This window comes from Schistocerca americana, chromosome 9 (genome assembly GCF_021461395.2).
Source record: "Schistocerca americana isolate TAMUIC-IGC-003095 chromosome 9, iqSchAmer2.1, whole genome shotgun sequence".
Lineage (NCBI taxonomy): Eukaryota > Metazoa > Arthropoda > Insecta > Orthoptera > Acrididae > Schistocerca > Schistocerca americana.
The window spans coordinates 59,809,848-59,825,730 of NC_060127.1; the positions used below are offsets into that span (position 1 = coordinate 59,809,848).

Sequence of the window (15,883 nt, forward strand, 5' to 3'; positions counted from 1 at the left end):
CAAGCCCTCTCCATGAAAAACACGACCACACAGTAACACCACCGCCTCCGAATTTTATTGTTGGCACTACACACGCTGGCAGATGACGTTCACCGGGCATTCGCCGTACCCACATCCTGCCATCGAATCACCATATTGTGTACCGTGATTCGTCACTCCACACAACGTTTCTCCACTGTTCAATCGTCCAATGTTTACGCTCCTTACACCAAGCGAGGCGTCGTTTGGCATTTACCGGCGTGATGTGTGGCTTATGAGCAGCCGCTGGAGCATGAAATCCAAGTTTTCTCAGGTCCCGAATAACTGTCATAGTACTTGAAGTGGATCCTGATGCAGTTTGGAATTCCTGTGTGATGGTCTGGATAGATGTGTGCCTACTACACATTACGACCCTCTTCAACTGTCAGCGGTCTCTGTCAGTCGGCCTGTACGCTTTTGTGCTGCACGTGTCCCTTAAAATTTACACTTCAATATCACATTGGAAACAGTGGACCCAGGGATGTTTAGGAATGTGGAAATCTCGTGTACAGGGGTATGACACAAACGACACACAATCACCTGACCACGTTTGGAGTTCTGCAGAGCGCCCAGTCTCCTCTCTAACGATGTCTAAAGACTACTGAAATCGCTGATATGGAGTACCTAGCAGTAGGTGGCAGCACAATGCACCTGATATGAAAAACTTGTTTTTTGGGGGGAGGGGGTGTCACGATACTTTGGATCACATAGTGCATTTGTCATAATACATCCTACATTGGTTTCTGTGGTTATTTCGTGCAGTGTTACTTGTCTGTTAGCAGCGACAACTGTAAGGAAATACTATTGCTCTCGATCGTTAAGTGAAGACTTTTGGCCACTGCGTTGTCTGTGGTGAGAAGTAATGACTGAAATTTGGTGTTCTCACCACATCCTTGACACTGTGAATCTCAGAATATTGAATTCGCTAATGATATCCGAAATGAAATGTCCCATGCATCTAGCTGTAACTACCAGTCTGAATTCAAAGTCTAGTAATTCCCGTCGTACGGCGATAATCAAATCTGACACTTTCTGGCATGAAACACCTGAGTACAAATCACAGCTCTACCAATGCACTGCCCTTTTATACCTTGTGTATGCTATACTAACTGCATGTGTGTATGATCATATCGGTATCTCACGAATTTTGTCGCCTCAGTTTATGTCGCTCACTTTGGCAATTATACTTATTCTATGACATACCCAAAGTAGTTGTTCTAATTACCATAAACAATGGGAAATTACTGTTGCATATATGTATACATTGAAAAAAAATGGCTGCGGACTGTATGACATTAAAAAGCTGTGTATGTAAGACTTACGAAATATGACACACAAAAAAACACATATGTACACAGTCAACTCAAAACAAATGCATACCACAGAACACAGGTCAAAAAGGGATAGTCCATCCCACACTGTAACAGAAGTTGCAGGGAAGAAGGGATCATATTCTATTTAGTAAGGGCTGATGCACTGGAGATGCACTAGCTGTTGCGGCATTTAAGAGCTGTGTTTCAACACATGCGGTGTACCAACAGCAGGCTGGCAGTGTGCAACACATGTGCGCCTCGCAGCCCCGCGGAACACAGCGCAGTGTCTGTGGGCTATAGTGTCAGGTGGCAGACTGACAAGAGTGCAGCAGAGGACAGGTGGAGTGAGGCGTTCCCCAACCAAACCCACACCCTCTACGCCAGCAAGAGACCCCACAGTACCGGCGCGCTAGTCCCAGGTCGCTCAGAGTCCCCACTCCCCACCAGCCCCTCACCCCACGGGTCGCCCCACGAAGTCGTGCAGGTAGCTGTTCAGGGTTCCAGGCACACAGGCGCTCCCACAGCGATCTGGCCAATGCATGTAGCCTTTACATTCACGTCAGAATGCGTTACAGCCCTTTGCCGACGAATCCTCACAACGGGATCGCACCTACCTCCTATTCCATAGTGGCTTGCAACCCCCAAGTCAGATGGATTCTTACAAAACGTTAAGGGTCGACGACAGCCCCTCCGATTTGGTGCAATTTTCTGTCAGTGTGGTAGCTCCTAATTCTGTAAGGGTAGCAGTCCTATTTCACTTCTTGGGTGTTGGTATGACCTGTGCAGCTTTCTAGTCGTTAGGTGCGAATCTGATGTCTCAATAAAAGCGAAATGAGGATAATCTCCATCTACATCTACATCCATACTCCGCAAGCCACCTGATGGTGTGTGGCGGAGGGTACTTTCAGTACCTCTATCAGTTCTCCCTTCTCTTCCAGTCTCATATTGTTCGTGTTGTCGGTATGCCTCTGTGTGGGCTCTAATCTAAATGGCTCTGAGCACTATGCGACTTAACTTCTGAGGTCATCAGTCGCCTAGAACTTAGAACTAATTAAACCTAACAACCTAAGGACATCACACACATCCATGCCCGAGGCAGGATTCGAACCTGCGACCGTAGCGGTCGCTCGGTTCCAGACTGTAGTACCTAGAACCGCATAGCCACTCCGGCCGGCCGGCTCTAATCTCTCTGATTTTATCCTCATGGTCTCTTCGCGAGATATATGTAGGAGGGAGCAATATACTGCTTGACTCCTCGGTGAAGGTATGTCCTCGAAGCCTGTACCGAGCTACTGAGCGTCTCTCCTGCAGAGTCTTCCACTATTTATCTATCACCTCCGTAACACTTTCGCGATTACTAAATGATCCTGTAATGAAGCGCGCTGCTCTCCGTTGGATCTTCTCTATCTCTTCTATCAACCCTATCTGGTACGGATCCCACACCAGTGAGCAGTATTCAAGCAGTGGGCGAACAAGTGTACTGTAACCTACTTCAAATGGTTCAAATGGCTCTGAGCACTATGCGACTTAACATCTATGGTCATCAGTCCCCTAGAACTTAGAACTACTTAAACCTAACTAACCTAAGGACATCACACAATACCCAGTCATCACGAGGCAGAGAAAATCCCTGACCCCACCGGGAATCGAACTTGGGTGTAACCAACTTCCTTTGTTTTCGGATTGCATTTCCTTACGATTCTTCCAATGAATCTCAGTCTGCCATTTGCTTTACCGGCGATTAATTTTATGTAATTAAATGAAGTCGAATTAAATTAGGTGAGGCTGAGGGAATCAGATTAGGAAATGACATACTTAAAGAAGTAGATGAGTTTTGCTGTTTTGGGGAGTAAAATAACTGATCACGGTCGAATTAGAGAGAATATAAAATGTAGACTAGCAATGACAAGAAAAGCGATTATGAAGAAGACAAATTTGTTAACATCGAGTATAGATTTGAGTGTCAGGAAGTCTTTTCTGAAAGTATTTGTATGAACTGTAGCCATGTATGGAAGTGTAACATGGACGATGAATAGTTTAGACAAAAAGAGAATAGAAGCTTTCGAAATCTGGTGATACAGAGAACTTTCCTTTATTACTATGAATTGAGACCTTTCTGACGGGAAATCACGAATCCAGTAGCACAACTGAGGCGATATTCTATAGACACGCAGTTTGGTTAGAAGACGCTTGTGAGGAACAGTTTGGAAAGCCTTGTGGAAATCTAAAAATATGGAATCAATTTGACATCCCCTGTCAATAGCACTCATTGCTTCATAAATATAAAGAGTTAGTCGTGTTTCACAAGAACGATGATTCCTGAATGCGTGCTGACTGTGTGTCAATAAATCGTTTTCTTCGAGGTAATTCATAATGTTCGAATATAGTGTATGTTCCAAAACGCTACTACAAATCGACGTTAGTGCATTTCAGCGGATTACTCCTATTTCCCTTTCTGGGTATTGGTGTAACTTGAGCAATTTTCCAGTCTTTTGACGGGTAGACCACAAACTAATGAGGAGGTACTGAATAGAATTGGGGAGATGAGGAATTTGTAGCAAAACGTGACTGGGTTAGGGGATCAGTTGGTAGAACACGTTCTGAGGCATCAAGGAATCAGCAATTTAATATTGTGTGGAGGGTAAAAATCTTAGAGGGAGACCAAGATATGAATACAGTAAGCAGATTCAGAAGGATGTTAGGCTGCAGTAGTCACTTGGAGGTGAAGAAGTTTGCGCAGAATAGAGTAGCATGGAGGGCTGCATCAAACCAATCTCTGGACTGAAGACCACAACAACAACAGGTGAGAATCTTTAGACGAGCGAGCAGCTGTATATGAACCTTACTGGCAGATTAAAAGTGAGTGCCAGACCGAGACTCGAACTCGGGACCGTTGCCTTTCTTGGGTAAGTGTTACACCGACTGACCTATCCTAGCATGATTCACGTCGCGTCCTCATAACTTTACCTCCGCCAGTACCTCGTCTCCTACCTTCACACATACTTTTGCACTGTCACCGATACAGACCAGCACATCAGACACCAATACGGGCAATAAGAGACAAAGACGAGGTAACAAATAAAATCGCTGATGATGCTTCAAGGACATTACATGACGAATACAGACAGACACCGCCGTATAACAGAACACTGCAAGGCACACGAAGCACCTAAGACAGCAGTTCCAATTCGTACACCAACACAGACAGCACTACCGAAACACACACTCACTGAAACAGCAAACACTTTCACCAACATGTACTGCTGACAACCTTACACAACACCTAGAATAATTAAACTGTACTTGTAGTGCAATGAATCCTGTAAACCTGTTCTAGCTTAACTATAAACAGCAGGCATATCCGCTCTGCGGTCATTATACTGCTGTTGGGATGTAACACTTGTAACTGAACACTTATTATATAAACAACATAATAGGTAACATTCAAGACCCATAATATAGGAACTGAAGGTTAACATACTTCATCAGGTTACCTTCCATTCAGAAAGCTGTTGCACGCAGTGACTGCTATATTGACTTGTAAATAACAGATTTCAGCTATCAGTCCGTCCTTTTAAAATTTTATTGGCAGATCTAGATTCCAGCTAGAAACTAGCCATTCTCAATGCACTATCATTTTTGATCAATGCGTGTAATGCCTGTTGGTCGGGCTTCGTCCACAGTTCATTGAATACTGTGAACTTTTTTATTTACATTATTTGTTGTTAAACGCAAATACCATCATTGACACAATGAACGTACTATTTGTACCCTATCTTTCAAAATCTTCTGAAACTGATGGCCATCAACCTCAATGCAATCATGACATCGGCAAATAATATTCTGACGCACCCTGACAAATATTCCTCGTGTGTTTCAAATCACATCACAGATAGCTACAATTCTGACCGCTAATTCTATCTCTGTATCCGCTGGAGTCTCATGCATGAGTGACATCAGATATCCCGCTAGGAAACAATCGAAGGTACAGGTCTGGAGAACTCGCAGGCCATGGAATAGGACCTCTCCTTCCAATCCAGCGACCGGGAAATACTGTACCGGTGCTACTCCATCATTGTACTGTACGCCTCTGAAAAACACTGAGTAATGAATGGATCTGTGGTTGATTCATATCAAGTTCTGTCATGGGACAACGTAAATACGATACAACAAAGCCACATTGTGGATAAGTAAAGTAAATAAAAGCTGCAATATAATTTCCTAGTAACCAGGCTCGTCCTACTTGTTTCCTTGCAGGAAATAAAGAATGTACATGTAAATAAACAGCGCAGTATGTGTAAACTTGTAAGCATGTTAGTCTCAAATAAGCTATAAAACAGTAATCATTTATGCACGCTCTTACGGAAATACCTTTCAGAGCATCACCGGCATACTCGCCTTCTCCAAGCAAAGAAGTCCGCTATCGCTGAACACTGTATTCCCACTGATCATTCGATGAAATGCAACGAAACAAAAATTGTGGCTCACATATCAAACTTTTGGAGCACAGTGGAAATAGGCCTGTCTGAATCCCATATAAATCGGGACGGCGGTTTCCATAAATTCTGCTTGGGACCCGATTACAGAAAAACTTCGTGCTGCGTAATGGGCATCGTCTTGCCGTCTTACCGTGCAAAGGCAATCGTTTTGATGCCGAAGAGACGAGCTTTCACCATGGAGAACGCATAGAGCAGCTCACAGACTTACAGAATGGTTCAAACGGCTCTGAGCACTATGGGACTTCTGAGGTCATCAGTCCCCTAGAACTTAGAACTACTTAAACCTAACTAACCTAAGGACATCACACACATCCATGCCCGATGCAGGATTCGAACCTGCGACCTCCGGCCGACTCACAGACTTACAGAAAAAGGGCATGCACTCAGGTAACGCATGCGCACTGTCACTTGGGATACCACGCATATACCGGTGCGATCTTAAATTGGGAGGCTCCGTGTACTGCCCGTTAGTATTCACCTGAACATGGCTAGAAGACTCTGCTCCGAAAAGTCGTACCGACATGTTACAGACATCCGGCAGTTCTCCCGGAATCTTACAGTATACTTATGTAGAATTTCTGAATTGCTTACACTGAAGTTCCAAAGAAACTGGTATGGGCATGCGTATTCAAATGCAGAGATATGTAAACAGGCAGAATACGGCCTTGTGGTCGGCAACGCCTGCATAAGACGACAAGTGTCTGGTGCAGTTGTTAGATAAGTTACTGCTGCTACAATGGCAGGTTATCAAGAGTTAAGTGAGTTTGAACGTGGTGTTATAGTCGGGGCACGAGCCATGGGACACATCATCGCCGAGGTAGCGATGAAGTGGGGATTTTCCAGTACGAACATTTCACGAGTATACCGTGTACATCAGGAATCCGGTAAAACGTCAAATCTCCGATATCGCTGCGGCCGGGAAAAGATCCTGCAAGAACTTAACCAACGAGGATTGAAGACAATCGTTCAACGTGACAGAAGTGCAACCCTTCCGCAAATTTCAATACTGGGCCATCAACAAGTGTCAGCGTGCGAAACATTGAACGAAACATCACCGATATGGGCTTTCGGTTGAGTCCGGAACAGCGCTGCTGCTATGGTCGCAGGTTCGAATCCTGCCTCGGGCGTGGATGTGTGTGATGTCCTTAGGTTAGTTAGGTTTAAGTAGTTCTAAGTCTAGGGGACTGATGACCTCAGATGTTAAGTCCCATAGTGCTTAGAGCCACTTTTTTTGGGCTTTCGGTGAGGAAGGACCCCTCGTGTACCCTAGATTACTGAACGACACAAATCTTTACGCCTCGCCTGGGCCCGTCAGCTACTGACGGTGGATGTTGCCTGGTCAGACGAGTCTCGTTTCAAATTGTATCGAGCAGTTGGACGTGTACGGGTACGGAGACAACCTCATGAATCCATGGAGCCTGCACGTGAGCAGTAGAGTGTTCAAGCCGCTGGAGGCTCTGTAATGGTGTGGGGTGTGTGCAGTTGGAGTGATATGGGACCCCTGATTCGTCTAGATACGACTCTGACAGTTGACACGTACGTAAGCATCCTGTCTAATCACATGTATCCATTCATTGTGCATTCCGACGGACTTGGGCAATTTCAGCAGGACAATGCGACACCGCACACGTCCAGAATTACTACAAAGTGCCTTCAGGAACACTCTTCTGAGTTTAAACACTTCCGCATCCCACCAGACTCACCAGACATGAATATTATTGATCATATCTGGGATGAGTTGTAACGTGCTGTTCAGAAAAGATCTCCACCCCCTCGTACTCTTACGGGTTTACAGACAGCACTGCAGGATTCATGGTGTCATTCACCTCCAGCACTATTTCAGACATGTGGAGTCCATGCCAGGTCGTGTTGTGGCGCATGTGCTTCGTCGCGGGGTCCCTACACGATATTAGGAAGGTGTACCGGTTTCTTTGGCTCTTCAGTGTAGTATCCTTCCAAGCTGTCTCTTTCCGCTGGAAATATGTCTCACTGCATGTCAAAAGTGTCTGGTTTTCAGCACACCCCAATGTGAAGGTGTTCATCAGCCACGGAGGGATGCTGAGTACCATGGAGGCGGTGTACCACGGCGTGCCCGTGGTGGGGGTCCCCTTCCTGGCCGACCAGTACGCCAACCTGCGCAAGAACGTGGCCAAGGGCGCGGCCGTCAAGCTGGACACGCTCAGACTCACCAAGGAGTCGGTCCTCGAGGGGATCAACAAGATACTCAAAAACCCCAGGTACAGTTTTGAAAATTTTCGTCACATCGCATGTCCGCAATTCTGACATTTCTGCCGTAAGCAACTTTAGACAGCTCACGTAACGACTTTACTGGAGCGTATGGGTTAGTGCTCTACACCACGAACACCCCACAATGTGGGATGTACTTGGGGTAGAGCACTACTTCGTGTCGTTGAGAAAACAATCCTAGGGGAGCAGGGTGGGTTTTGAAATAACTGGGAGTGCAGCGATCCGATGCGGGGGCTAACAACATTGGTTTAATCCAGATTTAAGAGAGGTGTCAAATCGGGTGAAGCGAATCTGAAGGAGCTTACGGTACGGTATTGAGACTAGGATTGATGCTAGGGTTCTCTTCTTTTCTTCTTCCAACCTCCAAGGGCCTCTTTCGTTCCAATCATCCGTCATTAGACTTCTGTCTTCCATTGCATGCTGTATGTACACTACTGGCCATTAAAATTGCTACACCAAGAACAAATACAGATGATAACCAATGGCATCCCATACCATCACGCTGGGTGATACGCCAGTATGGCGATGACGAATACACGTTTCCAATATGCGTTCACCGCGATGTCGCCAAACACGGATGCGACCATCATGATGCTGTAAACAGGACCTGGATTCATCCGAAAAAATGACGTTTTACCATTCGTGCACCCAGGTTCGTCGTTGAGTACACCATCGCAGGCGCTCCTGTCTGTGATGCAGCGTCAAAGGTAACTGCAGCCGTGGTCTCCGAGCTGATAGTCCATGCTGCTGCAAACGTCGTCGAACTGTTCGTGCAGATGGTTGTTATGTTGCAAACATCCCCATCTGTTGACTCAGGGATCGAGACGTGGCTGCACGATCCGATACAGCCATGCGGATAAGATGCCTGTCATCTCGACTGCTAGTGATACGAGGCCGTTGGGATCCAGCAAGGCGTTCAGCATTACCCTCCTGAACCCACCGACTCCATATTCTGCTAACAGTCGTTGGATCTCGACCAACGCGAGCAGCAATGTCGCGATACTATAAACCGTAATCGCGACAGGCTACAATCCGACCTTTATCAAAGTCAGAAACGTGATGCTACGCATTTCTCCTCCTTACACGAGGCATCACAACAACGTTTCACCAGGCAGCGCCGGCCAACTGCTGTTTGTGTATGAGAAATGGTTGTAGGTGTTGCCACTGGCGCCAGTCTTGTTTGAATGCTCTGAAAAGCTAATCATTTGCATATCACAGCATCGTCTTGCTGTCGGTTAAATTTCGCGTCTGCAGCACGTCACCTTCGTGGTGAAGCAATTTTAATGGCCAGTAGTGTATTTTCCCAATGTTGGCGCTCCCATGTCCGTCCCTGGTAGCTGCGTGGTCAGCGCGACAGAATGTCACTCCTAAGGGCCCAGGTTCGATTCCTTGCTGGGTCTGAGATTTTCTCCGCTCAGGGACTGGGTGTTGTGTTGTCCCAATCACCATCATTTCATCCCCATCGACGCACAAGTCGCCGAAGTGGCGTCAAATCGAAAGACTTGCACCTGGCGTACGGTCTATCGGATGGGAGGCCTGGGTCACACGACATTTACATTTTGCGCTCGCCTTCCTCACTTTCTTTTTCTTCGCGGCTGCCGGTTTAAAATCTTTCTTCGTCATCTATGGTTAGGTATTATCTGCACGTGCCCATACCTCTGAAGCACTCTGTTCTGCAAAGCTTTTGTTATGGAGTACGTTATCTCCATTCGCTTCCACTCCTTCTCATTCGTATGTTATCTTGCCTCATTAACTGCAGCCATCTCTCTTCCCCATTGCTATTCAGGAAATAACATCATTGTTTCGTTCCTCTATGTCACTTTTCACCGAATCCTGCTCCAAACACATACACTCTGACTTGTTCAGATTTGCTTCCAAACGTTATTTGCTATATCCTTCTCTAAGCTCTCTCTGCATGCATTCCATATCCTCTTCACCTTGAGGTAATATTAGTTGGTCATCCGCAAATAAAAAGAAACCGATGAGTGTCGCTACCAATCTTTATTCCCATGCCTGAGCACTCCTTGTACCAGCCATTCGGCGACTCTTCCAAGTAAATGTTAAATAAGCAGGTGATGTGCCGCAACCTTGTTTCAGGCCTTTTTAACGAAAATATTATGGATAGCGTTGTTTCGCATTTTCATCACAAACAAGTTAATCCTCTTTCCTCTCACGTTACCCCTTTTCATTGCTTTTCAAACTTTTATTCTAGGGATATTGTCATACGCTCTCAGCAGGCTCACAAAGATCATGCATGCGTTTTAATTTTCATTTCTGCATTTCTCCAATAACTGCCTGACACAGTGGATATTATTATGATATGAGACATGCTAAAGGTTGTTGATATAATTCCATTTGAGAAGCTAAATAGTTTGCTCAACAACATTGCCCTCTGATTGACGGTTTCCAGTTTTTTTTATGGTTAAGGAACCTAATAGATGGAGTACTCTCAACAATAACCAGCCTGAATGATCAGTACTGGCTCTCATTTGGTTTAATGTGTATCTCCACAGCATTTCAGCTATGACCTCGAAGATAATCCAGTATGCGGATGATCTGGTGGTAAAATGTCAGAACAAATATTATCAAGCATTGTAATAGTAGGCTACCCTGTCGAGTCACTTCATCATACTGAACAAGTAATTTTGCGAGTGGACAGTCCAATTACAAACAAGTAAACGAGCGGCCACAACATTCCATCTACATAACAATTAGGTATAAAGTGAAGTATTTGTCACTGCGAATTGGATATTGAAGCACCACTGCTCAAGCCTTCCTGCAGGCCCACAAAGATCATGTACACGTTTTTATATTCATTTCTCCAATAACTGCCTGACACAGTGGATGTTATCAAGACATGAGACATACTAAAGTTTATTGATATAATTCCATTTCAGAAGCTAAGTAGTTTACTCAGAGTTAACATGGCTAGATATCTCGACCAAATAGCTGTAATTAGTTGGGCAGCAAATGCGGTTATGCTATAAAATGCTGAAATTTCACTCGTGTATTCAGCTGTTGAATACTGAGCCACAGAATGGGAGAAACAGCGCACATACACTAAGACGTTCTACAGTAATGATGGAAGCTGAAGAAACGAATTAAAGTTCGTGCCACGGCTGGGACTTCAACCTGGGTCTCCTTGCGTACTAGGCAGGAATGCTCGCCATTACACCACCACAGCACTATAGTTAACGTTGCTGCGTGGACTACCCAAGTGCAAACTTCACATCTCTAGCTTATTTTCCTGACCATGGCACAAATTTTAATTCACTTCTTCAGCTTCCATCGTTTTCGCAGATGAAGATTAGATTGAAATGTGTCGAGGAAAATTTAATTATAAGATCTATAGGTCACCTGCACCTGAGGTGCAGGATTTCCCTATTACATCCAACGCTGGGGTGCTATTCCAGTGCCGGGAAGCCTCAGCAATAGTGATGATTTAAGAAGGGGAAAATAATCTGAAGATGTGAACTGACGTTTGTGTTGGGGAGGGCAGTGGAGGTCGGTGTAGTCCGCGCGGCAATGGTGGAGAAATGGCTAGCATTCTTGCCTTGTAAGCAAGACTTCCATGATTATTGTAGATAAAGATGAGCCACCAATGTCTTGAGATAAATTTGATTATAAGAACTGAGACATTCGTCTGAATGAGGCCACAAGGACCTTCACAGGCGCTGCCGTATCTACCGCGATTCAGAGGTTGCCTGTTCCGTTCAGTATTGCCTCTCCATCTGAAAAGCGAAGCTGACAAGTTGCACAATCTTAAGAAGACAATGTAGAGGAGAAACGGACAGCATGATGTACTATGAAGAATTCCCCACTCCACGTTTTCATATGTGGTCTGTGAGACGCCCACTAAACTCTCTGGTCAGAACAGGTAATAGGATTGTGGAAAGGGCCAAAGGTTGAGGTTAGTTTCTGCTTCTAATTGTCATTTATTGTAATTTAATAACCTTTACAACCAAAGCGGCACATAGCCGAATCTTTACCGAATGCAACTCTTTCACGGCTGAAGGCCTCCAACAAGAATTCTTAACAAGATAAAAATCCAATTAAGACAGCAGTACAATAATTCAAAAAACAACATACGCAAAGTGTGATACAAATGGCTGAGGGGCACAATTAAATTCCAAAATTTTAGAATATATCACCATAGACCTTTAAAGGGAGTAGGTCAACAACAAATCTTAAAAAAATCAAAAATTCAATTAAGATGGCAATAAAATAATTTAAAACCCAAAAAGCAACACATGCAAGGTGCAACACAAATAGCTGAGGGCCACAATTAAATTTCAAAACTTCAGAATATATTACCATAGACCCTTTAAAGTCAGAAGGCCAGCATGTTTAACAACAAGAAATCTTACAAAATCAAAAAGATAAAAATCGAATTAAGACAGCAATAAAATAATTTAAAGAAGCAACATATGCAAGGTGCAGTACCAATGGCTGAAGGCCACAGTTAAGTTTCAAAACTTTAAAATGTATTACCATAATCTTGTGTTTAAGCTTGAAAGATAAATTTAAAAATCAATTTTGCAAAATTTTAAGAAAACAAAACAAATAACCATAAGCCTAAAATTTAAAATAGCTGACAACAGATGATTAAACACCGGTGTCACTCAGAAGGCCTCCAGGGAGGTCGGTCTGCCCTCGTTCACTTTCGTAAGAGAGGTGGTGAGCCAAACTATAATTGATCCCGCGGAACCCAACCAGGGGACAGCCATGGACCGACCGACACAATGAGTTGCTTGCCATCAATCAGTACATGAGAACTCAAACCGGCAATGCTACAAACGTGATAATCCACAATGGAGTATGTATTAGCTGTCAAAATTACACACCATGTTTGACAGCGACAACAGGCGAGGAAAGGACGCTGACTGAAATTACGTTAGTGGCCAGGGCAGGTAATCGGAACACTAGCGGCCACAAGGCAGAAAATTCCGTTGGTACACTTGAATTTGAAACACGGCAATATAGTTAACTTCACTCAAAAGGACACTGCCTGAATTTACGTCAGTGCCCAGGGCAGGTAATCAGAACACTAACGGCCACAAGACAGAAAATTCCACTGGTGCACTCAAATTGTAGTCGACCAAAATAGTTAATTGCACCGCATGGCTGCTAAATCTCAGCCGTAGAACCACTCAGTGTTGCTCACTGGAAAAGCTCGCCGGCCGAAGTGGCCGTGCGGTTAAAGGCGCTGCAGTCTGGAACCGCAAGCCCGCTACGGTCGCAGGTTCGAATCCTGCCTCGGGCATGGATGTTTGTGATCTCCTTAGGTTAGTTAGGTTTAACTAGTTCTAAGTTCTAGGGGACTAATGACCACAGCAGTTGAGTCCCATAGTGCTCAGAGCCATTTGAACCATTTTTTTGGAAAAGCTCCCTAACAGCAAACCACCGAAGTGAACCACCATAACATGAGTAGACGTGGCTTGGGTAGTTGAAACCACTACTCAACTTTGACGTCCTGGGTCGGTGAACCACGAAGCTCATCGCCATCGAACAGCTCCACACGCACTCCGACACTGCGCAGGGGCTGCCAGCGACCCCAGCCGACAGCACCGCGCGTAGGTAACTTCCCTCGTCGGCCAACAACCGACCGACTCACTCCAGACCCCCTAGCCGGAAACTGTATGCACCAAACCAAAGATGGTACACGGCGCAAATATCGATACACATCAGTGCTGCCACACGTACAAGGAAGAAGAACCACAAAGTCACCACGACAAGGTTCAAATGGCTCTGAGCACTATGGGACTTAACTGCTGAGGTCATCAGTCCCCCCAGAACTTAGAACTACTTAAACCTAACTAACCTAAGGACATCACACACATCCATGCCCGAGGCAGGATTCGAACCCGCGACCGTAGCGGTCGCGCGGTTCCAGACTGTAGCGCCTAGAACCGCTCGGACACTTCGGCCGGCCCGCGACAAGGGCGGGAAACCAAACACAGATGCACAGCGAAGTTCACGAAAACGCGTAGCTGGGACAGAGCACGGCTCAGTCTGGTAGACTTACGAGGTTCGTTCAAGTTCTAAGGCCTCCGATTTTTTTTTTCTCTGGATTGGAAAGAGATAGAAACATGCGCATTGTTTTAAAATGAGGCCGCGTTCATTGTCAATACGTCCCATAGATGGCAGCACCGTACGGTAGATGGAATTTTACCGCCAGCGGCGAGAAGGAGAACTGTTTTAAATACTTAAAATGGCGACGTTTTCCTTACTTGAACAGCGTGCAATCATTCGTTTTCTGAATTTGCGTGGTGTGAAACCAATTGAAATTCATCGACAGTTGAAGGAGACATGTGGTGATGGAGTTATGGACGTGTCGAAACTGCGTTCGTGGGTGCGACAGTTTAATGAAGGCAGAACATCGTGTGACAACAAACCGAAACAACCTCGGGCTCGCACAAGCCGGTCTGACGACACGATCGAGAAAGTGGAGAAAATTGTTTTGGGGGATCGCCGAATGACAGTTGAACAGATCGCCTCCAGAGTTGGCATTTCTGTGGGTTCTGTGCACACAATCCTGCATGACGACCTGAAAATGCGAAAAGTGTCATCCAGGTGGGTGCCACGAATGCTGACGGACGACCACACAGCTGCCCGTGTGGCATGTTGCCGAGCAATGTTGACGCGCAACGACAGCATGAATGGGACTTTCTTTTCGTCAGTTGTGACAATGGATGAGACGTGGATGCCATTTTTCAATCCAGAAACAAAGCGCCAGTCAGATCAATGGAAGCACACAGATTCACCGCCACCAAAAAAATTTCGGGTAACCGCCAGTGCTGAAAAAATGATGGTGTCCATGTTCTGGGACAGCGAGGGCGTAATCTATACCCATTGCGTTCCAATGAGCACTACGGTAACAGGTGCATCCTACGAAAATGTTTTGAAGATCAAATTCCTTCCTGCACTGCAACAAAAACGTCCGGGAAGGGCTGCCCGTGTGCTGTTTCACCAAGACAATGCACCCGCACATCGAGCTAACGTTACGCAACAGTTTCTTCGTGATATCAACTTTGAAGTGATTCCTCATACTCCCTACTCACCTGAGCTGGCTCCTAGTGACTTTTGGCTTTTTCCAACAATGAAAGACACTCTCCGTGGCCGCACATTCACCAGCCGTGCTGCTATTGCCTCAGCGATTTCCAGTAGTCAAAACAGACACGTATAGAAGCCTTCGCCGCTGCCATGGAATCATGGCGTCAGCGTTGTGAAAAATGTGTACGTCTGCAGGGCGATTACGTCGAGAAGTAACGCCAGTTTCATCGATTTCGGGTGAGTAGTAAATTAGAAAAAAAATCGGAGGCCTTAGAACTTGAATGCACCTCGTATATGAAGCGACACAAAATGCTGCCTTCTGCTTGTCAGATTCAAACATTAACCTGTAAATTATTTGTATATACATATGTTGATGTTCTGTAACATCATACAATGGCAATAACTGGTATTGTTCTCACCTCAACCCTCGTGGAAAGGCATGGAGAATGAATGCGAGTGTAAATAAGTAACCAGTGTGTAGTCACAGTGTGGCATGTTAAGTGACGGGAATGTATCATTCAGTACTCTAGAAACACATTTCTTGCCAGAAAGTTGACTCTACAGTACACACGGTCGCAACACTGCGGAATAGACACAGTGGCAGAATCATGGAAATTTCACGTATCACAAATCTGCGACGGGGTATTAGCGAAACAATGGGAATTATGATTACGAGAATATACATATACTGGGCTAAGCTCAGCAAAGACCCACAGTAATGCTCTGAGTTACTCCACCCTCGAAAATAAGTCG

The 15,883-nt window shown here is 45.3% G+C and overlaps 1 protein-coding gene across 1 annotated transcript in view; it reads left to right on the forward strand.

Annotated features, from left to right (window-relative positions):
- LOC124550895 (UDP-glucosyltransferase 2-like) overlaps positions 1-15,883 on the forward strand; it is a 104,459-nt gene that overhangs the window by 77,072 nt on the left and 11,504 nt on the right. The window contains exon 4 of the mRNA XM_047125672.1: positions 7,848-8,067. Within this exon, the coding sequence (XP_046981628.1) occupies positions 7,848-8,067 (220 nt within the window). The remainder of the gene's footprint in view (positions 1-7,847; positions 8,068-15,883) is intronic.